At 39.0% G+C, this 26,734-nt stretch overlaps 1 protein-coding gene across 3 annotated transcripts in view; it reads left to right on the top strand.

Annotated features, from left to right (window-relative positions):
- The first annotated feature begins 408 nt into the window (after window positions 1-408).
- LOC136245998 (uncharacterized) overlaps window positions 409-26,734 on the top strand; it is a 220,963-nt gene continuing 194,637 nt past the window's right edge. Inside the window, exons 1-11 of one of the 3 annotated variants that reach the window (XM_066037456.1) lie at window positions 409-1,280; window positions 1,321-1,471; window positions 15,346-15,476; window positions 16,561-16,646; window positions 18,400-18,462; window positions 19,522-19,556; window positions 19,606-19,680; window positions 21,299-21,425; window positions 23,430-23,523; window positions 23,853-23,906; window positions 23,955-24,020. In XM_066037456.1, the coding sequence (XP_065893528.1) occupies window positions 1,166-1,280; window positions 1,321-1,471; window positions 15,346-15,476; window positions 16,561-16,646; window positions 18,400-18,462; window positions 19,522-19,556; window positions 19,606-19,680; window position 21,299 (657 nt within the window). In that variant the 5' untranslated portion in view covers window positions 409-1,165 and the 3' untranslated portion in view covers window positions 21,300-21,425; window positions 23,430-23,523; window positions 23,853-23,906; window positions 23,955-24,020. Of the gene's footprint in view, window positions 1,281-1,320; window positions 1,472-15,345; window positions 15,477-16,560; window positions 16,647-18,399; window positions 18,463-19,521; window positions 19,557-19,605; window positions 19,681-21,298; window positions 21,426-23,429; window positions 23,524-23,852; window positions 23,907-23,954; window positions 24,021-26,734 lie in introns of those variants that run through there. The other 2 variants (XM_066037454.1, XM_066037455.1) reach the window with 2 other exon arrangements.

Genomic DNA, 26,734 nt, shown 5'->3' with positions numbered 1-26,734 from the left:
TCTAATGTGAAACCTCTCAAAGCAGTTCTAATGCGCATTGAAATGTAATGTGAAAAGGCCTTAATCCACATGTAGTAATGTCTATCCTTATTATTTTAATTTGCATTGTGTGAATCTTTCTATCATCCTTAAAGAATCCCCTCAACATTTTTAGCCATATACGGGCATGATACAGGATGAAGACTTATGCTATGTGTACAAAGGAAAACATTTAACTTTGATATTTGTTAAAAAAAAATGATTAGTTGGTCTAGTCCCTGAAGTGTATAGCTAAAATCTGAACAAGTACTTCAGGTAGTCCATGTAATTGTGGGATCAACTTTCAGCCTGGTCACAACTTAAAAAATAACCCCTGGGAATCCCCCTCAAAATAATTAAGTGTCTCTTTACAGAGCTCAACAACCAAACTCTAACAAAGTATTTTGAGAGTTGCTGACTGGAAGACACTGGCAGATTTCCTACTCAACGATAATGATGGATCTAAAACACATCAAATCAGAGTAATCATTATGATGTGGAAGACTGTCGGGGTTCAATGAGAGAATACTTGAAATCTGGTAATGTATCCTGGGAGACAGTGCTTAGCTGCTTGAGGAGTGCTGGATATAAGAACCTAGCCAATGAGATAGAAAAAGAAGTGTCTTAACATAGCAAAACTATTACAATTTTTCTATGCATTAAATCTTGCGTCGTCAACTATCAACGCATTTCGGCACTCATTTTTTGTGACTACACCTTTTCTTTGGAACTCAATTCCTTTTGAAATTTTATCTCAAAGGACTGCTGGCAGTTTTAAGACTAGGTTAAAACATTATCTTTTTTTGTAATTAGGTTTATTGATTTTGTAATTATTAAGTAGTTCATGTTCCTTTTGTATTTGTTTGTGTGTAATTGTACATGTGAATGTATGTTCTGTGTTGGGGATCACCTTGTACAGGCAGTATTGCCTTTTGTGTTACCCATCTTTGGAAAAATTGATAATAATAATAATAAATAATATGCATTTTCAGAATCTTTTAGCTAGTTTTTATGGATGCATTTTGTAACATGAAAATTTATATATTTGTTTGTTGTGTAAGTTGTAAGTATAGTATCTGTGGTTGTATTCTTATTTGTTTTTTTACAAGCATAAAGTATAAGATCACGTGGGGTTGAACTCTAAATAATGCGCATCGATCAGGGCAGGAGCTGTTCACGCGTAAAACGAAACAGAGAGATCAGGATGGCAAAGAAGTTAGCGAGACGGTTTATTGTTGTTTTCGGTAAGCAGCTAGTTCAAGGTAAGGACATACGCTTGGTAGAGGTGTATAAATTAAATAGTCCCGGCTACTCTAGATTCGTCATTACCATCACCAGTTGAGGATGACGACCTACAGCGAGTGTTTAGGACTAGCCTGGAAGAACTACAGGAGGAGAAGCTAAAGAACGAACTAACCACTAATTTTACTGTGTATTTCAAGCAGCTTCAACGGTAATTGAAATCAGTGTAATTGTGTGTTAATATAACTGTACCAACTCAATTTGGCCAGTAGATGGTGAACATGCACCTTGCTTACATTTGGCACCAATAATGTGTTGCTGTGGGAGTTGCCATCAATGTGAGCCCCGCCCATGGTACCCAAGTTTCCTCTTCATATCATCACTTTGAATAGTATACATGCAATTGAACATTGACAAATGTGTAGTATTAAGGTGTACAAGATCAACATCTCCCATTAATTATGACTATAATTTAAATGACGAAACTCTTCAAGTAACAGAACAACATCGATACCTGGGACTTATTTTTCATAAAAGCATGCAATGGTCGCATCATATTTACATTAAAGCAAACAGATCCTTAAATTTTCTTTGGCGCAACTTAAATAAATGTAGTAGTAATGTCAAGCAATGTTGTAGCGGGGTTCGAAAGATCCACGACGATTGAGAATCGGACTAACTGCTGGCCACGCGGTAATACACATACGCCATCTTAATTATTCATAACGCCAATTACACGCATGCGCGAACCCAAAAACCTAATACAACAAAATGGCCTGAGTAATAACTACATACAATTACTTATAATGTCTAGTTCTCGACATCCTCCGGGGGGCGGCTTAATGTAGTTGTCCACTCCAATAGACGGGTTCTTGCCCTTTTGGCTGCTGCTCGCTGTGGTCGATCCCTTACATCACCTTCCATGCTGCTAGTTGCGGTCTCAGTCACATCATTCAGTTCTGCCCGGTCATCGGGTGGAAGTGAGACTTCCAGAGGATACAATCGACTGATTGGCCTGGACGTAACATGGTTGTTGTTTCTGATATTTACCGCACGAACTAAACCATCGTTCCCCTCAATGAGGCCTTCTATGACACCGAGTCTCCAGTGCAGTCTTGGACCATCGTCATGAATTAAAACAACGTCTCCCACCTTAACATTCTGAACATTTGTACCTGACGCCTTGTGAAATTCCCTCAAACTAGTCAGATACTCCTTCTTCCACCTAGTTTGAAAATGTTGCTGTAGTCTGGCATGGTTGGTGAGATGTTTCCTCATCTGGGTGTCTGATATCACGTATTCTGGATCCTCCGGATCCTCATTATGGGAATGGGGTAGAGATGTCATCTGTCTGCCATACAGCAGGTGTGCCGGGGTTAGAGGACTAACATCGTTCACATTGGAGGATACATAGGTCAAAGGACGATTGTTAAGGGTCGCCTCGACCTCCACAACAATTGTTTCAAGAACTGGCAAGGTAACGAAGCTTCTGCCCAAGGTCTTCTTGAGTGCCTGCTTAGTTAAGCCTATTAGCCGCTCCCAAAATCCACCGAACCAGGGCGCCCTCTTAGGAATAAATTTCCAGGTGACGCTGTGGCCTTCCAGAGCCAGCTTGAGGGAGGTGGAGTTGAGAAGTTGCTCTAATTCATCTGCTGCCGCCAAGTACGTTGAGGCATTGTCGGACATCATTGTCCTTGGTAACGACCTTCTGCTCACAAACTTCCGAAATGCCAACATGAAACTATCCACAGTTAGGTCCAACACCACTTCTAGGTGTACTGCTCTCGTTGTTGCACATATGAAGAGGCAGACATACACCTTTCTCTCCCTCTCTCCTTCACGAATGTACATAGCTCCCGTGAAGTCAACACCGCAGACTGAAAATGGGGTTGGATCTTCAATCCGAGACTTCGGCAGAGGTGGAGGATCAGGCAGTCTGTAGGGTTTACCTGTCACTCTTAGACATGTGACGCACCTCCTCAATAATTTCTTGACATACATTCTAATTGCTGGAATCCAGTACAATTGGCGTATCGCTGTTACTGTACAACTCACTCCGGCATGGTGAATCTTCTCATGAATGGCATATACAAGAAGCTTAGTAATCTGGTGTTTTGGAGGCAACAAATACGGAAACTTCACCAATTCACTAATGGGCGCATTGTGGATCCTCCCCCCGCAGCACAAAAATCCTTTGTTGTCCAGAAATAACCTCAGTTGACGCACAAGTCTAGTACGTTTGAGTGACTTCGATTGTGTGTTCACAATCTCGTCTAATTGTTGGGAGGTCTTAATCCAGAGCATAGTGGCATCTGACGTTTCCTTAGCAGTGATGGGGCCAGTAATCTTATCTTCGGGGTGCTTCAAATTGTAGCAGAAACGACGAACATACACAGAGACTGATAATAGTCTGGTGAGTCTGCTATAACGGGAGGCATTAATGACAAGGTGGATACCACAGGTCTCAGTAGGGTTAATGGTGGCTTCCTGAATGGTCTCTTCTTCAGGAGCATCAGTACTCTGTATGTGGAGCACAATAGCTGGTGACCATGTAGGCCACTGGTCAGTAGACGTCAGCCAGGAAGGGCCACGAACCCACAGTTGAGAGGACTTCAATTGTTCTGCAGAAATACCCCTTGTCAAGAGGTCGGCTGGATTGTCGCTAGTTGGCACATATGTCCAGACAGAAGGATGGAATGATTCTGTGATTTCCATTACTCAGTTTGCAATGAATGGCTTTCTTGTGGCTGTCTGTTTGATGTCATAGATCCAGTGTAGTGCAATCTGACTGTCGCTCCACAGATGTACAGTGGCATCATCAGCTGTCAATTGTAGCGACTGTATGACAAACTTAGCAAGACGAATGGCGATGACAGCTGCCATTAGTTCCAATTTGGGAAGGGTGATAGACTTCACTGGTGCAACCCTGGACCTTGACATGACCAAAGTAGCTTGGTCGTTCTGTAGGAGGTAAGCTACTGCACCATAAGCACATAAACTCGCATCTGAAAAAACGTGAACTTGTTTGGTGGCAACAGGGAAGTACTGCGTGAAGTAGCGTCTTGGATAAACGTGGGTTGTTGTGCTCTGAATGTCAGAGGCTATGCGTTGCCATTCTTCTTGAGTCTCCTGGGCAATCGGTTCATCCCAGTCTACCTTCTGCTTCCATAAAGCTTGTAGCAATAGCTTGGCCTTGACTGTAATCGGAGTCAGCAGACCCAGTGGGTCATAGATCTGAGCTGAGTCACGCAGTATCTCTCTCTTGGTTGTTAATGGTGAAGATGTTAAGGAAGAAAATGGTTTAGCTATAAACCCTAGTGAGTCATTAAGTGTATTCCATCGTAAGCCCAATAAATTGACAGATGTGCTGGAGTCATTCGTTTGGTCACGTTCAGTGGTGGCTCGGAGTTTGCTGTTGTTCGATGCCCATGAGCGCAAGTTGAAACTCGCCTGATTCATAATAGATCTGGATTGGATATAATAATCCATAAGTTGCTGCTCCGAGTCACAACCAGAAATAAGATTGTCAACATAGAGGTTAGACTCCATATCCCTAGCCACTGATAAGGGGAACTTCTTGAGATGCAGGTCAAGCGTGGCGTTCAACATAAATGGTGAACTGGACATTCCAAAGGGTACCACCTTGAAGCGATAGGTTGTTAGAGTACCAGACGGGTTACTAACATCCGAAATCCATAAAAAGCGAGTTGAGTCCCGGTCTGATTCGTGAAGCTTGACATGTAGAAATGCCTTCTCAATATCAGTGGCAAAGGCAAAGGTGTGGGTCCTAAATCGTAGCACAACTGAGCAAAGATCATTCAAGAAAGGTGGGCCTACCAAAAGACAGTCGTTTAAACTTGCATGTTCCTTACTTTGACGAGAGCTGCAGTCATAAACGATTCTTATCGGTGTAGTTGCAGACTCCTTCTTGACTGGGTGGTGTGGCAAGTAATGAACATTAGCTGGATGGTCAGTAGGCTCAACCTTCTCTGTGAAGCCACGTGCTTCCTGATCAGTGATGATACTATGATACAACTGTAAAAGAGATGGTGTTTCTGATAGACGAGATACTAGCTGCTGTGTTCGTCTCATGCAGGTTGTGAAATTGGATGGCAGCGGGAGATGATCGGGTTTCCATGGAAACCGTGCTGTGTAAGTGCCATCGGCAGCTTGACTAATGCTGGTGGCCTGATAGTGATGCATGAAAGTGTCTCCCTGTCCAGAGATAGATGGGGAAGTGCCAGCTTCTTCTACAGACCAGAATCTGTCAAGGTCAGGTTCCTCACTGGTGGCTATGGCCATAGAGGCAACATTCAGCTGTACATGTGTCATTGGGAAGGATATGGGTCCTGACAGAAGGAACCCCAGTTTGGACTGCTGGGCAGTTGGCCCGTCACCTCGCACAATCTTGTCCTCCACAAAGGTCCAGTAGTAATCGGCCCCTATCAAAATAGATATGTGGAAACTGTGTTCACTTGTGATAGGGTGTGCTAGCCTCAATCCACGCAAGTGAGGAAAGCTCTCAATGGATGCCCATACTGACATCTTCAAAGGCGCAGCAATAAACGGTACTATAAGTACGGATATGGGTATTCTGTCCCCAGCCTCAGTCTCATCACTGACTTGGCCCACTGCTATGGGTTGGGGTGAGGAATATTCAGCTCAAAATGGTGCTATGGCAATATTTTCAGTGCCAACTGGTGTTAGTCTAAGCTTGGTGGCTGTCTCCTTGGTGATGAAGGAGCGTTGAGAACCTTCATCGAATAAGATGTTACCCTGTATGCGTATACCCTCACCAACAACAGGGGCAATGGCTGTCTTCAACAGGCTGACAGTTGGGGGAGAAGCTTCCTTGTTATTGTGTGCACTACGTAAAACGGGAGCTGTGATGGTATTAACCTGTTGGCTGGGTGGCTGTGCCTGTTTATCTGTGTTCTGTGCAGTAGTAGTAGGCTTGGGGACATCACCATCAGAGGGTTTACATAAACTAGTGTGGTGCTTGTGTTTGCACTGCTTGCACCGAAACTTCGAGTTACACTGTGAGATCTTGTGGTTCCCCAAGCAGTTAAAGCAAAGATTAGCCTTGCGAACTATTTCTAGCCGCTGTTGATAGTCTGTAACGTGTGTGCATGTAGTAGGAGAGTGTTCGCCCTTGCAATAGGCACATAGTGTCTTCTTCTTACCACCACCACCACTTGGGTGTCGTCCTCCCTTAATGCCAGCATAGAAGGATGCAGTGGAACGTGTTCCGGGTTCACTTGACAAGTCTGTGGTGTACAATCCGCTCTCCAATACCCGTATCTCCTTCAACAGGGCAGCTTGCAGGTCATCAAGAGTCCATCTCGGTTGATCGTGACCTCTAGCTAAGTTTCTGCGTACAGGGGCAGGAAGTTTACCGCGGATTATGGATACTAGGATCTGGCTATACGATTCCTTGGGTACCCCGAGAGATGCAAGGCCTCTGATATGGTTCTCAGTGACATCGTAGAACAGTTGCAAGCTAGACAATTCATTTGTCGGACCTGGTAGCTCTATGAGAGCACGAGTGTGTGCGTCAATGAGCTTCTCTGGCTGGCCAAAGCGTTGCTTCAAAAAGGCAATTGACTGTGCATAATTTGCCTCTGTCAATGGGAGGCCAGCTATGACTCGTGCTGCATCTCCTTGGAGTTGAGCCTTAAGGTAATTGAACTTGTGTATCGTACTCAGTGTGGGGTTGGAGTTGACCGCAGCATCGAAAGAGTCCCAGAAGGATTGCCAACTAAGTGGGTTTCCTGAGAATGTTGGCAGCTCAAGTTTGGGTAAACGACTTGTATTGTAGAGTTGGGGACTCGTTAACGATGTTGTCATGTGAGTTGTAGGTGTAGTGTTTTCACGTTCTATAGCACTGGAACTAGCTGTGAAAATGTGTGAGAGAGGTTCACCAGTGCTAGGAGTGGATGCTGGGTCTATTGACGAGGGTGTGACTATACTAGGTTGAGTAGATACAGGGGGTGTAGGGCGAACTGATGGCTCCGACGAGGAGGTTGGTATGGATGGGGAGGTTACCGATAAGCCAGTGGGTTGGGATCTTGTATGCATTCTTATAAATGTATCAATATGATTCACCTTCTCCAAGATCCTGTCTTGCATTTCCTCAATGTCTAAGATCTCATCCTCAAGTGCATCACCATCTTCTATTGATTCAATTATTTGAGTGTCCAGCTGGTGGATGGTCTCTCTCTTCTTTGATAGAACTTTTTTTGTGGTTTTCAACGAAGATAGAATAAGTTCATCAATTGTGTCACTGGCCATTAGCTCCTCCACCTTCTTGAATTGGCGAGATACATGGCTCTTGTAGGCGTTTCTAGATTTCTGCAGGCGAGCTGCCTGTTCCATCGCAGGTTAGGTCCGGTAAATTCTAATTAGTGCATGCTGTGTTGAAAAGGGGCAACGACAACAGTTCTACGCGATACGGGTGCTTGCCTTAACGGGTACCGTTTTCGAATGGTTCGAATGCCACGATACCACGACTTCTGTGTTTAGAAATGACGATCCCGAATCGGTACACAGGTAGTGTGCGGAGAAGACGAATCCACCGTCGTAGCGACTGGTCACAGCACCAATGTTGTAGCGGGGTTCGAAGGATCCACGACGATCGAGAATCGGACTAACTGCTGGCCACGCGGTAATACACATACGCCATCTTAATTATTCATAACGCCAATTACACGCATGCGCGAACCCAAAAACCTAATACAACAAAATGGCCTGAGTAATAACTACATACAATTACTTATAATGTCTAGTTCTTGACAAGCAAAATGCCTACATTACCATTATAAGACCATTGTTAGAGTATGCAGCTTGTGTCTGGGACCCTTATCATGAATACTTAACATATGACATAGAAAAAAAATCCAATGACGTGCTGCAAGATGGGTCCTTTCTGATTTTAGTTGGTACAGTAGTGTGACAGATATGTTGAACTTCCTTGAATGGCCAGAGAGAAGACACATTAATAGGTTAAGCCAATTTCACAAAATTGTTCATCAGCTTACTCCTTCCATACAGCTACCATCTTATTTCTTACCAACTCAGTATCCAACTAAACAGCTCCATCAACATCGATTTATTATCCCAGTCAGTTCCACTGTATCGTATCAGAAAAATTTCTTTCCGAATACTTTAAGAGAATGGAACACTTTACCTAACAACTTTATTGAAGAGCAATCCACAGAAATTTTTACCGACCACCTTGTCATCACACAATAAATAATTTTATGTATGCGTGTATGTGTTAAATGTTTTCTTTTGTTTGTAATTACCTGGGTCAATTATCAGCTATGCTGTCTCGACCCAGTATATAATCATAATCATAATCATAATGATACATAAGCAATGAAAATACAAACAGTTCAAGGTAAGGACATACGCTTGGTAGAGGTGTATAAATTAAATAGTCCCGGGCTACTCTAGATTCGTCATTACCATCACTAGTTGAGGATGATGACCTACAGTGAGTGTTTAGGACTAGCCTGGAACAACTGCAGGAGGAGAAGCTAAAGAACGAACTAACCACTAACTTTGCTATGTATTTCAAGTGGCTTCAACGGTAATTGAAATCTGTGTAATTGTGTGTTAATATAACTGTACCAACTCAATTTGGCCAGTAGATGGTGAACATGCATCTTGCTTGCATTTGGCACCAATAATGTGTTGCTGTGGGAGTTGCCATCAGAAGACTATTTGATGTGAGCCCCGCCCATGGTACCCAAGTTTCCTCCTCATATCATCACTTTGAATAGTATACATAAGCAATGAAAATACAAACAACATAATATTAAAAGAAGATGAAATGACCTTGTTCACCCTACTTTGCTTTTTGGTACATATGGGTCATGTTGCTAATGGGTTTTAATGAGACTTGCCTTGGTATCCAGCAAACAAGGAAAGCCTTACAAGTGTGACAGCTTGTGGGGATTAGCTTTGGTTTGTTGATGTGTGTAACAGTGTGCCTGAAAGGAGTCAGATCTTGTGGGTAAGTTCTGTTAGTGATACTTGACCTTACTGTAGCAGGTGCCTTCTCTGTGATGGGTGATTTGATCATATTTTATTTGGATAGCATTTTTTACATCCGGTACATATTTATTTTGGCTTTACAGCACAAGTGCAGGTCTGTAGGATACCTGGTCCTACAGTCTGGTAAGAAGTGCCAGGTAACTCCTGGAAATTTAAAAAAAAAATTGTAGGCTCTTATACTGTAGCTAATACTCACTGTGATATTAGTCTGTGCACCCAAATTTGTAAAAAAAATCAAATTGGCAAATTAATCATGATTTGCCATTGTTTTCTCTGCCAAAATTAACTATTGTATCCAAATATTCTGTTCACCTCACCTTGCTGACGTGACTTGCCTCATGCCGCTACTGGGTGTTTTCAGTATGTGTTTTGTTGCAAAGCAAATGATAAAAAGCATTTACCATAGTGACTAATTTACCATTGCCAACTGGTCAACCCAACCAGGTTATTCCATTCTCAGCAATCACTGCCATAAATTCTTCTGGTGAAAAACAAATTGAAAAGAAGTTCTAGAGGTCCTTGATGCCATCCCAACGATATGAACTGGGAAAGAGGACTACTGTAACGTGGGGTTACTTCAATGATTAGGAAAATTTTCTAATTTACGTGGTTGAATGGAATGTGAGTGTCCAGCAATTTTGTTGAAGTTTATTATCATACTGGGAAGACAGTACTGCTGATACACCCAGGGAAAAAAGAAGTTAACTAAGAATACACCGGCCATTCAAAGTAATGAAATATTATGAAGGATTTAAAACTGGATGCTTGCTAATACTTGTGGAAGAGCTAGACCAACAAGTAAGACAAAATTTGAGAGTTACACAGAGGAAGCCATAAACTTAATTGCATACTTCATTTGCTTATTGAGAATAAACGGGTAACTGAGATAATAGGCTGGCACAACCCAGTAAACTGTTATCTTCACCACAAACCAACCACATCACATGTCATTTTGAGTATACCACAAACAATGTAGCTAATGAGAGAGTTATCCATCAGTTGTCATATTGTTTTCCAATGGCTTCAATACAATTTTATGGATATCCACAGCATCCAGTTTTTACGTTATTGGCGATTGACGCTATTTACATTTTAAGGGTGTCTGAGTTTAGCAGATCAATAGCTCATGTGATATACATGTCCAGCTCAAGTTTGAATTACTGGAGATTTCCAAGTCTTTGCACCAATCTGTAAAAATGCAGTGAAACGTGATTCACTATGTGACTTCCCACCTGACACAGTTGAACCAGACCAACTCAATGAAGTTTCTTCTTTACAGATTTCACATATGTGTCAGTGTTTCACTCAGCTATCATACTTGTCTCATGATATGTTACTAGGAACTTCTTGTGATAGATGAGCATGTGAGCACATATTTGCTTATAGGCATTGCAGAGATTTGAAATTCTCCAGTGTGGGAAGGACATCAACAGCAAGAGGGAAATTAAGCTAAAACTGACTGTCACTATAGTGACCAAAGCCACAGATGTGAAGCTCAGTATTGGTATACTATAGCTAGTCTAGCTGTACATGGTTTACAAGAAAACTATACTACTGTAACATACATTGTTCACCTTGTAGCCTTTTCACAGGATTGTAGCTGCACAACAAAAATGCTATCTACAGCAAGTGGATATCATAAAAATGTATGCCTACCTTGAAAACAGCACTTAGAATTATCAAACAGCACGGTAGTACTGTTTAAGTATTGATCGCCCCAAAAATTTTGTGCGGGACCAAAAATTCCACCTCTAAAAATCATCCTACAGAAGTGTGTTTAATACATGATTTGTACATGTTGTTGCTGCATAATGCTGCGAGGTAAACAGTAAAGCTTAAGCTATAAGCTAGCTATACCAGTACCTGTTGTATATGTATAGTCCAGGTCTTAGTCACAAATGACAATTTTTAGCTCTTGTTGATGTCTCCCATTGTTGATATACTCATAGTTGAACTGGGTATGTTTGTGTGTGTGTGATCTGTAATCTGTTGATCTGGGATCCAGAGACCTAATTTTTAAAGTGAATGGTCGATGTATTGTCCATTGTTATTTTGCACACTGCAGTCAGGTGGCTCCTGATTATAATAACTCTTTGCTATTCAGATATTTACTTTATGTGGGTACATATTCATGGAGTATTGTGTGTGTGTTTCTTCTTTAGTGTCTTATCTAAGAAGATGGTGAGAGAGAAGGTCATTCTACCGTTATTAGACAGAAGACCATTACTGATGTTAGGACAGTTAGACCAGCGACTAGCAGAGATCAGAACTTGTCAGGATCCTACCCATCAGTGTTAGTGACCTGTATACTAGTCCGTATACCACCTTGTATACTAGTATATTAGTCTGTATACTACCTTGTATACTAGTATACTAGTTTGTATACTACCTTGTATACTAGTATACTAGTCTGTATACTACCTTGTATACTAGTATACTAGTCTGTATACTACCTTGTATACTAGTATACTAGTCTGTATACTGCTCTGTATATTATTCTGTACAGTACCCCTTATCTGGTACTAAGATGTGTTCAGATATTCAAAAGTCCATTCATTTATATACAGAGCCCTGTTCTATTACTCTAAAAGAATGCTCACAATACTATAATTGAACAGTTATTTCGGATAATTGAGTGTTCAAATAATTACAGTATTCGAGGGAGTGCTGTAATGTGTTTTAGTGTCAAATGATTGGCAAAGCATTTCTTTAATTGTCCACTACATCATACAGTCCTATATCTTGTGTCATACAGTACGATAGTACTATATAGTAGGGACCACAAAAGAGTAGGTGTGGCCCATGAAAACATATCACCCAAAAACCAACCTCACTATTTCCAAATGATGATGAGGTAGTATTGGTTAGGTAAATCTAAGCCCAAACAAGCCTTCAGATCAACCCGAAAAGTGGGGTGAACATGTTCACCCCACTTTGCTTTTTGGTACATATGGGTCATGTTGCTAATGGGTTTTAATGAGACTTGCCTTGTTGGCAAGGAAAGCCTTACAAGTGTGACAGCCTGTAGGGATTAGCTCTAGTTTGTTGATGTGTCATAGTGTGCCTCAAAAGAGTCAGACCTTGTGGGTAAGTTCTGTTAGTGATACTTGACCTTACTGTAGCAGGTGCCTTGTCTGTGATGGGTGATTTGATCATATTTTATTTGGATAGCATTTTTTACATCCAGTACATATTTATTTTGGCTTTACAGCACAAGTGCAGGTCTGTAGGATACCTGGTCCTACAGTCTGGTAAGAAGTGCCAGGTAACTCCCGGGAATTCATTTTTTTAAAATTGTAGGGTCTTATACTGTAGCGAATACTTCCTGTGATATTGGTCTGTGTGGCCAAATTTGTAAAAAAAAAATCAAATTAGCAAATTAATCATGATTTGCCATAGTTTTCTCTAGATCTGCCAAAATTAGCTGTTGTATACAAATATTCTGTTCACCTCACCTTGCTGACATGACTTGCCTCATGCCGCTACTGGGTGTTTTCAGTGCTACTGTAACACGGGGTTACTTCAATGATTAGGAAAATTTTCTAATTTACGTGGTTGAATGAAATGTGAGTGTCCAGCAATTTTTTTTGAAGTTTATTATCATACTGGGAAGACGGTACTGCTGATACACCCAGGAGAAAAAAAAGTTGGCCAAGCTAAGAATACATCACCATTAAAAGCGATGAAATATTATGAAGGAATTAAAACTGGATGCCTACTAATTATGGATGGGCAATTATTCAATTATTATGATAATCGTGATTATTTTATTGGCAATAATCAACATCGTGTACTTTTCATTGACTAATGATAATTGAAATTGGCAATTATTGTACAATAATCATGATAGTAAGAGAAATATTTGTAATAATGTAATCATTACAAAAGTTAAGCTGACAATAATCGTGATAATCGTGATATTTGTTCATGACAATAATTGTATAGCAAAATATCAATATTGCCCATCACTACTACGTACCAAGAGTTCATAATATTTGTATGTGGGAGAGTGTCTAACTCTCAGTATGGTCTGTACAAACACCCTGCGTAAAGTACACCAAAGTTTGTCTTTCATCAAATCAACACCTTCACTGGGGATACAAAACTGTTGATTGGTGTCGATTAGTGTTGATGAAGGCAAAGCCTTTGTTCTGAAATAAGGCTGAGCTGTTACTTTACGTAGAGTGTTTGGTAAATGCATTCTAGTTGGATGCTCTCCACCATACAAATATTATGAACACTTGCTACTACTAATGCTTGCGGAAGAGCTAGACCAACAAGTAAGGTACTATTTGATGCGTGACAGAGGAAGCCATAAACTTAATTACACACTTCAGTTGCTAATTGAGAATAAACAGGTAACTGAGATAATAGACTGGCACAACCCAGTAAACTGTTATCCTCACCACAAACCAACAACACATCACATGCTATTTGAAGTATACCATAAACTTTGTAGCTAATGAGATAGTTATCCAGTAATTGTCATATTGTTTTCCAATGACTTCAATACAATTTTATGGATATCCGTAGCATCCAGTTTTTACATCATTGGCAAATGATACTATTTGCATTTTAAGGGTTTCTGAGTTTAGCAGATCAATAGCTCATGTGATATACACGTCCAGCTTGAGTTTGAATTACTGGAGATGTAACGGGCTGGGGGGCCCACTATAGTGCAAGTACTGTACCATGCATTTCCTTTACTACAATTCTTATTATCATATCTCAATACTTCTGCATGCATGTGTACAATTACACACTATATTATAGTAATGTACACAGTCCAGCCTCATTATCCAACACTGTTATAGAGATTTCCAAGTCTTTGCAACACATCTGAAAAAAAATGCAATGAAATATGATTCACTACGTCACTTCCCACCTGACACAATTGAACCGGACCAACTGGTATGATTCAACGAAGTCTCTTTACAGATTTCAAACTTGTGTTTCACTCAACTATATTATACTTGTCTCATGATGTGTTACTAGGAACTTCTTGTGATAGATGAGGACATGAGCACATATTTGCTTATAGGCATTGCAGAGATTTGGAATTCCCCACTAATCCCCAGTATAGGAAGGACATTAACAGCAAGAGGGAATTTGATTATCGCTACGTCACCAAAGCCACAGATGTGAAGCTCAGTATTGGTATACTATGGCTAGTCTAGCTGTACATGGTTTACAAGAAAACTATACTACCGTAACATACATTGTTCACCTTGCAGCCTTTTCACAGGATTATAGCTACGCAACAAAAATGCTATCCACAGCAAGTGGATATCATAAGAAATGTATACCTACCTTGAAAACAGCACTGAGAATTATCAAACGGTATTATACCGTTTTTAAGTAGGGATTGCCCCAAAAATTTTGTACGCTGCCCAAAATTCTGGCTTGAAAAATCATCCTAGTTAGAGCACACTCATCAACAATATTTAGTAATGTTAATGAAAGTTAATTTAGAACACAAGTATCACTATACATCCCATGACTCTAATAAATTTGGTCACATGATATCCAGCCTTGTTGTCATAATTTTCCAGCAGAGAAGAAAGTGGACTTGGTTACAGTGTATGTAGCGATTTTTCACCTTAGGTTCTGTTACTTGCAGCAACTAATGGTTTACAGAAGTGTGCTTAATACATGATGTGTATGTGTTGTTGCTACATAATGCTGTAAGGTACAGTATACAGTAAAGCTCAAGCTATAGACTAGCTATACCAGTACCTGTTGTATATGTGTAGTCCAGGTGTTAGTCACAAATGACAATTTTTAGTTTGATTTCTGTCTCGTTGATGTCTCCCATATTTGCTATACTCATAATTGAACTGGGTGTGTGTGTGATCCGTAATCTGTTGATCTGGGACCATTTTTAAAGTGGATGGTCAATTTATTGTCCATTGTTATTTTGCACACCGCAGTCAGGTGGCTCCTGATTATAATAACTCTTTGCTATTCAGATATTTACTTTATGTGGGTACATATTCATGGAGTATTATGTGTGTGTTTCTTCTTTAGTGTCTTATCTAAGAAGATGGTGAGAGAGAAGGTTATTCCACCATTAGTAGACAAGAGACCATTACTGATGTTGGGACAGTTAGACCAGCGACTAGCAGAGATCAGAACTTGTCAGGATCCTACCCATCAGTGTTAGTGACCTGTTTACTAGTCTGTATACTACCTTGTGTATAAGTCTGTACAGTGCTCCCTATCTGGTACCAAGACATGTTAAGATATTCAAAAGTCCATTCATTTATATACGTCAGAGCCCTGTTCTATTACTCTAATGGAATACTCACAATACTCTAATAAAACAGTCATTTCTACTGTTCAGATAATTAAGTGTTCAAATAATTACAGTATTCAAGGGAGCACTGTAATGTGTTTTAGTGTCAAATACATCAGTAGATTGGCAAAAAAAAATTTCTTTAGTTGTCCACTGCATCATACAGTCCTATATTTTGTGCAACTAAGAATACCCAAACAAGTACATAATGTTTGTGGTCACTGTGTTCTGTTTGAATGTCCTCAGCAAGGGTGACAATGAGTTGTATGACCCAAAGATATAGGACAGGTACCTGCCAATTGTTATCTCTTCTATGTGTATAGATGGGACAACTTTGTTGGACTAGAACACACTTGTATTGCATAAAATTCAGTGTAACATGTTGTACACATAACCCGTACAGATACCTGTTTAGTATTGTGATTTGGCAGTCATGAAATTAAAAATATAACTTAGACTAATTATGGGTCCCCAAATAAAAAAGTGCAACAGTTTTGAGGATTGAACCCAGGATGCTCTACGTCAGGCTACAGCTCTACATTACACCACTATTAGCTACCCACTCCCTCTTACAAATGTGAGCCATCAAAAACATGTATATTAGCTAGCTGTATCACCTGGGTGAAAAAGACACCAAAGCTGAGCCCAACTACTAACTTAAAGTTTGCTTGTTACGCGTAGTGATGTCTTTGTCTGTATGAAGGTAAATTTATGGTGAGTTCTTGGTTTGGGTTGGAAGGTACAAGACAGGCAAAGCTGGACCACTCCTAGCTTGCCTCAAACTCACCAAAAACCAAAACTTAACATCATAACTAGTGTGTTTGATTCTAGAGTTATGATGGCAGATTGCTGTACAACAGTTAAATGAATAAATATTTGTATGGCAGTGTCGTACTGGTAGCCACTCTGTTTAGCATTATGTAATGTCTACACTGTTACTTCTACAGATATTCAGTTATTATTGACCAGTCACACAACAAATGTTAACTGGCAACAGAAGATCTTAAAACACTGGCTGGACCACTGGAATATGGTAGGTCATGTGTATAGTGTTTGTCTATACTGTACATGCCTAACTGTAGTGATACTTCACCATCATATCCTGTATAATGTGTTTTCCACTATCACCACTTTAAGGTTTCCAGAACATGCTGCTCCATGGGCTGAACTGATGTTTGGTAGAATAAACATTACTAGCCCATCTGTTGAGATCAGTAGCTCTTCATCAGGGTGGGCTGAACAATTTTCCATGATCAGCAATGCTTTAGGTGCTTTGCCACTATTCTGCAGCTTATCCTAGTCAAACGAAACAAAATTTATCATGGGGCTTTTAGGAAGATAAACAATGCAGTTATACACCACAGGCAAATTATTTTAACTCATAGCATGTGAAACAAGTGACCTGGCTGGCTTAATCGTACCAGCATGCACAGATTGTCACTCTATCTTTACATTTTTCCTCCCTTTAGCTCTTTTCTCTAACAAGCTAACCAATGTCTTTCATGGTAATAAGCAAATACCGAAGGCCTCACAATCAATTATCTGCTCTGTAGAATACTCAGCCAACTCCTTTTCAAAATTATATTTCGAAACTCACAGGCAACGACAATATCTGCTGTTCCCTGTTTGTCTTACATGGTAATACTTCGAAGATTATGGTGTTTGCAAAATCACCATTTAAAACCACTGCTTGTACAAAAAGTAGAAGTGTCTGGATACAATCGCTTGACTCTTGGCCGCAAACTACTGTTTACAGCCACATTCTCACATTACTGTCTAAACCAAATATACAGTACAATGGTTTGTAAAGTGTTTCAAAACCTCCAATCTTCATTAATTAGTTGTCATCTCCCTCACACCCATTTCCTTTTGTAGTTTAGCTTTGCTATTCTTTAATTTCTACCAATTCTGTACTTCTATGCTATAACAGTGTAGCTGGTTTTATTGTAATGGTTCAATGATATCTAACTTTCTCAATAGTACAGGGTGTAATATGACTTTCTTCTGTTTTGCTGGCACTTCACAATTACTTAACGTAAGAGGAATGTCATTTAATTTTTTACTTAAAAAATACGTAACTTGAGTGTATGGATAATTGAAATCTTGGATAATTGATGTCCTACAAGTTAATGCCTAACTGTCCTTAGTGGGTATGTACTGGTGGGACTAATTAATGTATTTGTTTTTCTTGGCTTTAATTCTATAAGACTTGGTGGGCTATAGTCTACTGTATCTAAAGGTGGATTTGCGTAGACTAAACACCTAGTTTAACTGTGTGGTGTTCTCTGTTTGCTGACCCAATGCCTACTAAGACTTTAGTTTTGTGTGTGTATGCGTTCCCCTCCCACAAGCTCAGGGTGCTATAATGTCCGATGTCTCTGTGTATCTGTGTTAAAGGCTTAAAACCATACATTTGGTTGTTTTATTTATTTATTATTTTTATTAAGGCTTTGTAGTACAAGTACTGAAGGTCTGTTGAACATCTGGTCCTACAGCCTGTTTAGAGTTGTTACATAAAGTGTGTTTGAAAAGGTGGAAAAAGGAGAAAAAATCCATGACTGGACCTGGGCAGCCTCGAACCTGCGGCCATCCAATTAACGCTCGAATGCTTACAGGAGTCTGCCAGGCAGTCAGGATGTTTTCTCTTTATCAATTTCATGTGATGGAGTTCTTCCTTGTGTATGTGTTATCTGTAGTGTAAAGATGATCTTTTTATGTGTTTGTCAAAACCTGTTTGGTCTTTCTCCTGACTCAACATGTCATGATGTTGTGTGTGCATTATTTAGGATAATAAATTTTCTATAGAAGATGCCATCAACATCATGAACTGCTCCATGATTATATCACAGGTGTGTTTAGTTGATCATGTGTTGTGGTAGTGTAGTGTATGTGTGAGTATATCATACAATATTCTAGTACTGTATGCAGTGTTGGGAGTAACGCGTTACATAAGTAACGCGTTACGTAATATTATTACTTTTGTGGTAACAAAGTAATATAACGAAATACGCTATGAAAACAGGTAATATAACGCAAGATACTTTACTTACAAATGTAACGCGTTACCTAAGTAATATAATTACTGTAACGAGTCTAATATGACGTAATATTATTACTAAAAGTAACGAAGTTACCAATCTCGTTAGTAATCCTCTGAGTAACGCCTAACCACAACGAAGTAACGAGGCCTACTGAATGAAGCTTATTCACTAGCTTCTTATTTATAACCAAGATTTGCACATTGTCCAACAACGCAATCATGTCACGTGATAAGGTGGTAGTTTCACACGTGACAGCTTAAGGCTGTGGACACAAAGTAATATAATATGTAATATTATTACAGTTACTTTATTTTATGGGTAATATGTAACTGTAACTAAATAGTTCTGTTGCAAGTAATATGTAATAAGTAACTAGTTACTTTTACAAAGTAACTTGCCCAACACTGACTGTATGTTGGGGATCATAAAGGTTTGGGCTTTTCTGGCCAAAACAATTACCCTGAAACTAACTTCACAATACCTACATGGTGTCAGAGTTGGGAGTAACAAGCTACATTTGTAAAGCATTATGTAATAATATAGATGAATAAAAAATTGGAAATTTTAAAATAGGAATAGGGATTGCTGAAAAAAGCCACAAAACAAGAAGGGATCACGGGGGTGGTAATGTAAACCATAAATCCCTATTTTGACTCTCTGTCATAAACCTTTAGTTACATGCTCTGCCATGAGGCTAAAAATTGGTATGGGTGATGAGCACCATAGGTACTACAGTACAAACACACCAAGTTTCGTTGAAATCCAAGTGGTGACCCTACAATTTCTCAGTGATTTGACATGGAATGACCTGTGTCTGTGTATACACGTATTTACAAATTTAGTACGCACATTATTTTTTTCATTCAGGAGGCAAAGGTGGATTGGTTGAAGTTGTGTTTGAAGTGAGCTAAATTCTTCAACACAAACTACTTCTACATTTCTTGTTTGTAGGATCTTTAGTCATCTTGTGGATGTCATGCCAACCAATCCAGTGGATACTAAGCCAACCAAGAGGTCACGTGACTAGTAAGTGATTGTTACTAGATTTAGTAACTCATTTCCATATTTGGTAATGTAGTGACAACGAGAAGGTAATAGTGTGGAATTTAAAAATGTGTTGTGGGAACTTTGAAGTACATATTATGCACTACTGGTTGGCTATAGTGTATCATGTAGACAAGGAAATTTGGAAATTTGGAAATTTGAATCAAGTCAAAATAGGAATTTGTGGTTTACATCAACTATTCCTACGATAGTGGGTTCATAATAGGCTGAAACTAATACTGCAAATACTCAACTACTCATTAAGGATTTTGGTACTTGGATAGTAAAATTGGTACTTGAGTACTTGTTAAGATCACATGACACATGACCCAGCTCACATGATGCATTTGCCATCAGGGAGTGACACAATGAAGGCTACAGAGTTTGATTGGCATAATTTCTTGTCAGAAACACTAACATCAATACTTTAATACAGTGTGTATGTTGTTACTTGAAAAATGCTTAAAGTCAGTATAAAACATGTCAAATGGATATGACCACAAGTAGTTAGTATTTGTGAGTACTCGATCATTAACTCTAGAGAGTATTCGAATACTAAAAAACCTCAGTCCTAGTTCACAATAGGGATTGCCCATGTTTTTTTCAAAAACTCTAATAAAATGCACACCTCGGAAAGCATCCTCTAACTCAAAACAACTCTGGTGGTTATTTGCAATGAGTATAGGTCCACTAGTAAGTATCAAGTGAAAAGGAAACATTAAGTGTATTTCAGACAAAACTGACATTTAGTTTAGTTCATTAACACACTGCAAAGTTTACAAGGAGAATACTGGGATAAAAGTAGCAAGGCATGTCCATAAGTCCTTGAACTTTTTTGATTTTGTTTTCAGATGGAAACACCTCTAACTGGGCCATTTCTTCTTGCCAAAAATACCATTACACCACATGCAAAGCCATACAAGATCACATTCAGAGTAGATTTTCTGGTGTGCGCTGCTTGTTGCTAATAAAATCTGTTCTCTTATTAAACTCAGTATAGGCCAGGAAGCTTAATCTGTGCTGAAGACTGTTGCAAGATGGTTTTTTGCTCCGTGATTATTGTACGTGGACGGGTTACCGAATATCAAAATACTCTAATAGAGTAGTCACATAAACACTTTAATAATGTAGTCAAGTGTATCTGATAACACATTGCATTGAATTTGACAGCTATTAAAAACACTAGTAGTGTAAATTCTAGCTCATATTAGGAGACTCTGTATGTACATTGCAATTTGATCAGTTTCATATGTGTACTGGAACATTGACTACATTGCTATGTATAATTCAATCACTATTAATAAAACAAATCCATTACTGGATTAATAGGAAGTGCACAAACTAGATGAATAAAAAAGCTGAAAATTGTAATGGGAGAATAGGGATTGCTGAAAAAACAATCAATTTTTTTATTCACCCAGTTTATATAGAGTGGTTAGTTACATGGTGCATGTACATAAATGAAGTGTATTCTGTCCCAGTGGAACCTGACTTGATGTGACTAAGCAGGTGGTTGATAATTATATAAAGACAGGTTCCACTATACAGGAAGACATTGTCTCAATACTTCGTATGTTTGTTTATAATTATTCCATTACAGACCACTCCCAGTCAGGAGCAGTTATTGTTAGCCATCTTATCATTGTATACTGAGTACCTGATAATTAGTGGGGATCACCAGACTACTACACCGGATCATGTGATCTCAATATTACATATTATACTAGGTTAGTTTTGTACTCTTTATAAGCACTACCGGAATTGAAGACACATAGGAGGTAGGAGCAGACCACGTGTACTATGAAACGTTAACAAAATATTTTATTAAATATAGTCATACTACCAGTTGAAAGTAATGTATTGTACAAAATGATCATAATGTAATAATTGTTGATCACTGTTACTGTTGACTATCATGACTGCCACACATCATCATTACTGTAAGAATTAATTACTCCATAACGGCAGCATTTTTCCCCTATATTATTACAATTTTGCGTGGGTAAGATCAAAGGGAAAAGTGTACTTTAAATTTCATAAAGTACACTTTAGGGCAAACAGTGCTTTATTGACCACAAAGAGTGCTTTATTCGTACAATAAAGCACTCTTTGTGGGCAATACAAGACAAGTTGCCCACATGCCTTAGTGCAAGTTAATAGCCTGCAGTGCTCACGCCAGTATGTCTGATCACCCAAGCCGGTGAAGGCTGATAGCCTCGCCGCACTGAGTGGTCAATCACCCCAGCCAATACGAGTTCTACCGCTAGATTGGTTTTATAGACATACCTAAATGCTTTAATGATGGGTGGGAGAAGGTAACGTTGCTGTTACGTTTGTTAATGTAAACGGACAAGTCCTGGAGATATCACGGAAATACTTCACCCTCTGTCACAATAGAATCGATTGTGGGATGTGAGCAAAACCTGCGAAAATACGCAATGAATGTCTACCATGCCAAACTATGGTGAACTACGTGTGAGTTACTTTGTTTAACTAGTTTGTGTGCATTCAGGCTGCTAATAATTCGTGCAACACATGTTAATTGTGAGTCCTAGTGTATGGTGAACTACACGACTAGAAAGTTTCATAAATCATTTAAAGCATTGCCTTGCTTGTGCTATATGAAAATAAAGCACTTGGCGCTTTGCCTCGATGCTAATAAAGCACTCGGCTTTGCCTCATACTTTATTAGCATCTCAGCCACGCCTTGTACTTTATTTTTCACATAGCACTTGCGGCAATGCTTTAACATTTATGTAAATCACACCATTGCAAACTAAGTAGAACTAAAATATGTATTGAGCCTGTACATGCTCCTTACTCTACTTTTTGTACAGAGACTATTTGGCTCATGTTAAGTGTCCTACAGACCTTTAGCATTTGTGCTGTAAAGCCTTAATAAGTAAATAAAATATAAAATATCTTCAGTACTTGTGTAATATCATTACATGTATGCTTGGGCTTGTCTTGTTCAACATGCAAATTTTTATAGAAAAAAATTATTAGAAGTTGTAAACTGCTGTTACATGATACAAAACTAGTGTTGCACCGATAATCGGTTGAATAATCGGTAACAGCCAATAGCTAATTTTACAAATATCGATAATGAAGCAGAAATAATTACCCGATTAACTGAAACCCATAATCAATCAGTAAAGACGGCAATGAACGTGTGACAGTGAACACAGTGGTATTCTGTTGTAACTGTGTTATAAATGTTTAGGCTTGCTTGTCTGTGAAAAGTATTGTTGCAAGGCTATAGCAGGCTGTGTATATTTATTGGCCACCCATGTAATTAGTCAATTCCCTTTGCAAAGGGTCTGGAATACACTCTTGGCTTAGCTGTTTATAACTATTTGGCTTTTCAGGCTAGTGGAAAAGCTGTAGCAGACCTTGTAGACTCTGCCGCCCGCACAATTAATTACTACAATGCAATGTACACACAAACTTTAGGTGACGTCCTCCCTTGTTCTGAAGAATATTGGTTATAATATCAGCATATCGCTTACAAGAATGAGGAAATAGTCGGTATCGGTAAATGTGATAATATGTATATCAGTGTAACACTATACAAAACATGTCAGTATAGTAGAACAGATCAACAGAACATTGAAAGTTTTTGAAGAACATTGATATTTTGTGTATTCCAATTATTTAGTATGTGTACAAGTAGTACTGTATGATAGTGTAGTTGATGTTTCAAATGTGATGTTGATCTTCTGATATTGTAGGACACTCTCGTGTACATTATTTGAATGTGGTACTACAAATTTCACCTGATAAACTACCTCAGTGTTCTCTACCAGTATTGTTATTACTTTACAGGTGAGGGTACCATGTGTGTACGTGCATGCGTGCATGCTTGTGTGTGTGTGTGTGTGTGTGTGTGTGCGTGCGTGCGTGCGTGCGTGTGGGTGGGTGCGTGCGTGGGTGCGTGGGTGCATGCGTGTGTGTGTACGTGTTTGTGCTCATGTGTGTATTAACAACAAGTATTAAAGTTTTGTTGTATCTATGTGTACCTTTTTGTGTGCAATGTACAATGTGCTCACAACAATCATGTATCTGTTAATAGATCACTTGTTACAACACATGACATGTAATTGTATTATTGACCAGTGTAATCATGTTGCAATCATCTTCCTCCATGTCCACAGGTATGTAATAGACAAGACATCAGTTCTCCAGATGGATTATCATTGTTATGTCAAGTAAGAACATTTCAGTGTATGTTCTATTAGAGTGTTTTATTGCTACAGGTACTTGTGTTGTTGTATTATGTGTAACAGACTTCACACACAAACTGGAGTTGGTGACTTTAAGGTGTGACTGGTATTATCATTGTATAGTCATATATGTCAGTTAACAGGTTGATAAACTATTACCTGCTCCTAATGGATTTGTACACTGGCTACACAACACACACCCGAGGTGACGTGTGTTCTCTTGCTGCATGTATTTGTATAACTTGATGTATTTATACAAAATTGTATGTATTTCTATTTATAATTACACACATACAGGTTGATAAGAAATTAAACTTAAACCAGTCATCTTCAGATGGTGATGTTACCATAGTGATGTTATATAACACTACAGGGAACATTATTGAGGAACTATTGGATGTGAGTATACACTATTAAATTTTACAGTCATGGTTCAGTGGTCTGCTTTGTTGGCTGCTTTATCTGAGCCCAGTGGTAAACTGTACAAACAATCTGATGCCTTGATGGAACTCTGGCCAACCAGGGAATGATTGTGTTTGGTTGTACAGCTCAGTGGTGTTGTGTAAAGATCTGTACTGTGAATTTCCTTCCACCATTTTGTTACTACACATCACACAAGTACACATAACACAAGATATTGACATAACTAGTGATCAGACTTTGAGTTTGTAGCTAAATGAATGTTTCATATTGCAGTACTCTGTGTTGTAAACACTTCTATTGAATCATTAGATTTATTGTTAGACAACAAAGGAAGCTCCACAACAACAAAAGAGTTATCTATTTGTGTGGCAGTTGGTTAGTGTTGTGGTTATTATTACTGTACCCACAAACATGAGGAACATGTACCACCACAAATACAATTTTATCATGTGACCACAATTGACCTTTTAACAAGTGATGTCATCACTAATTGTTTCTACTCTACAGTCACTACAAGTTATTGGTGATCATGATGTAGTGGACACAACAGACACAACTGATTATCCTGTGATTGTTCCATCATCCACTGATAGTGTCGATCAGGTGTGGTTGTAGTGGGGTAGTGAAGGATGGGACCTTATAGTGTATCATACAGTATGGTAGTACTGTATATTAGGGATCATGGAGGCTTGCACTTTCTCGCCAAACAAAATTGACCAGAAACCAGCTACCTTACAATACCTTCATTGTGCATGGTTAGGTATAACCTAGTGCAAAAGTGCCTTTAGTAGGACCTGTTGTTACAATTTTGAAAAAGATTTATTTGGTGGCATTTTCTACTCACTGACTAATTACCTAACTGCCTGAGTGACCGATGCCTTCAGAGAAGCGTAACTTGATAACAGCTAAGGCTAAGGGCTTAATTTTTTTCATTGTTTGACATTGTTTCAACCTGACAGGTGTTCTTTAGCATACCACAACACATACAATACATGCTTTGTGGATTTACCTGTGTACTTTGTGTCCCATTTATCATTGCTGACAGTCAATTCACAATAGCGTGATGTGATGGCTTCCCTATGTTTGTAACAGGAATTGTCCGAGTTTTCCACTGTGACTGGACTGATTGCAGAGGTCTTTCTCCTATTCTTCTTCATTTGTAACACTGTATAATGGCTGAACATAGCTGAAAATGAAGTGTAATGACCACTTCACTATTTCAGTATGGGGTACACATATTCAGTTAAGAACAATTAGCCTGGCACCATTCTTTCTTCTAATCTGGCATTTGTGAGTGCACCATTCATTTAATGTTACAAAACAGGTAACAAAAATTTTGTTCAATTAGAGATCACACAAATACAAGTAGTGAAACAATAAGGGAGGTTGCCTACACTGATGGGTACTACATACTGGTACTCAAATTGTGGACTGAGAATTGTATTTCTTTAAGCAACTTTTATCCAATACAAGGTATACCACACCATTATCAATGTGTACTATTTCATTCCTCCATGTTGCATCCTCCTTGATGTGTTCAAATTTAAAAGGAAGACATCTTTTGCTTCATTGTTTATAGTATTGCACAGAGACTATGACCATATTAGGTGTGTTAATTTGAGACCCAGTGATTATTTGAAATTGTGGCATTTTTCTGTTGTAATGCTTTCTAATCTGAAATGATTAGGGTGGGAGCAGCCATAACATAGTATGTCAGATTGTACTATGATGTTACATAAAACATACTGTATCATTGACTTATCAGCTACTATCCTTGCCAAGTGTTCTTTGTGAGAGCTGATGTACTTTATTTATATCATGTTCTATTGAATTTGTAAATTGGCTATTTATTGATGTGGTTACTATCAAGTCACTAGTTTAATGTTATTGTGTAGGAGGAGGTATAAATCCTTAATCGTTCATCGGATTTGCACCAAATTTGATACTAGAATTTGCCTTTGGACTGCCTTTCTGTGTGCCAAATTTCAAGGCAATCGGAGTACATGTTTGCATTTAATAGCAATTTTTGCAAATGTGCGAAAACAAAGGAAAAAAAAAACGAAGGAAAAAAACCGAAACTTTGGCTGCTCGTAAGTCGGAAATGGCTTGAGCGATTTCCTTCAAATTTGGAATGTGGACTCCCCTAGCTGGCGGGCAACTCTGCAGCAAATTTTGTTCCAGTCGGATAAGGTATGACCGAGATACAAAGGTGTGAAAATGATGTTTTCTTTCTTCCTGTCAATATATCCACAGTGTGGCGCGCTGGCTGCTTGGTCCGCACGACACACTATCGTGTGTCTTGATCCTGAGTCAGTATTTGGTGTGTGTCACTATTTCATTGCTAGACACAAAAGGTACTGTACATATACATGTAATCGTAAAATGTTACA

Source organism: Dysidea avara, chromosome 15, assembly GCF_963678975.1.
Source record: "Dysidea avara chromosome 15, odDysAvar1.4, whole genome shotgun sequence".
Taxonomy (NCBI): Eukaryota; Metazoa; Porifera; class Demospongiae; order Dictyoceratida; family Dysideidae; genus Dysidea; species Dysidea avara.
Note: the sequence above shows the minus strand (reverse complement) of the source record. Positions and strands in the feature narration are given on the sequence as shown.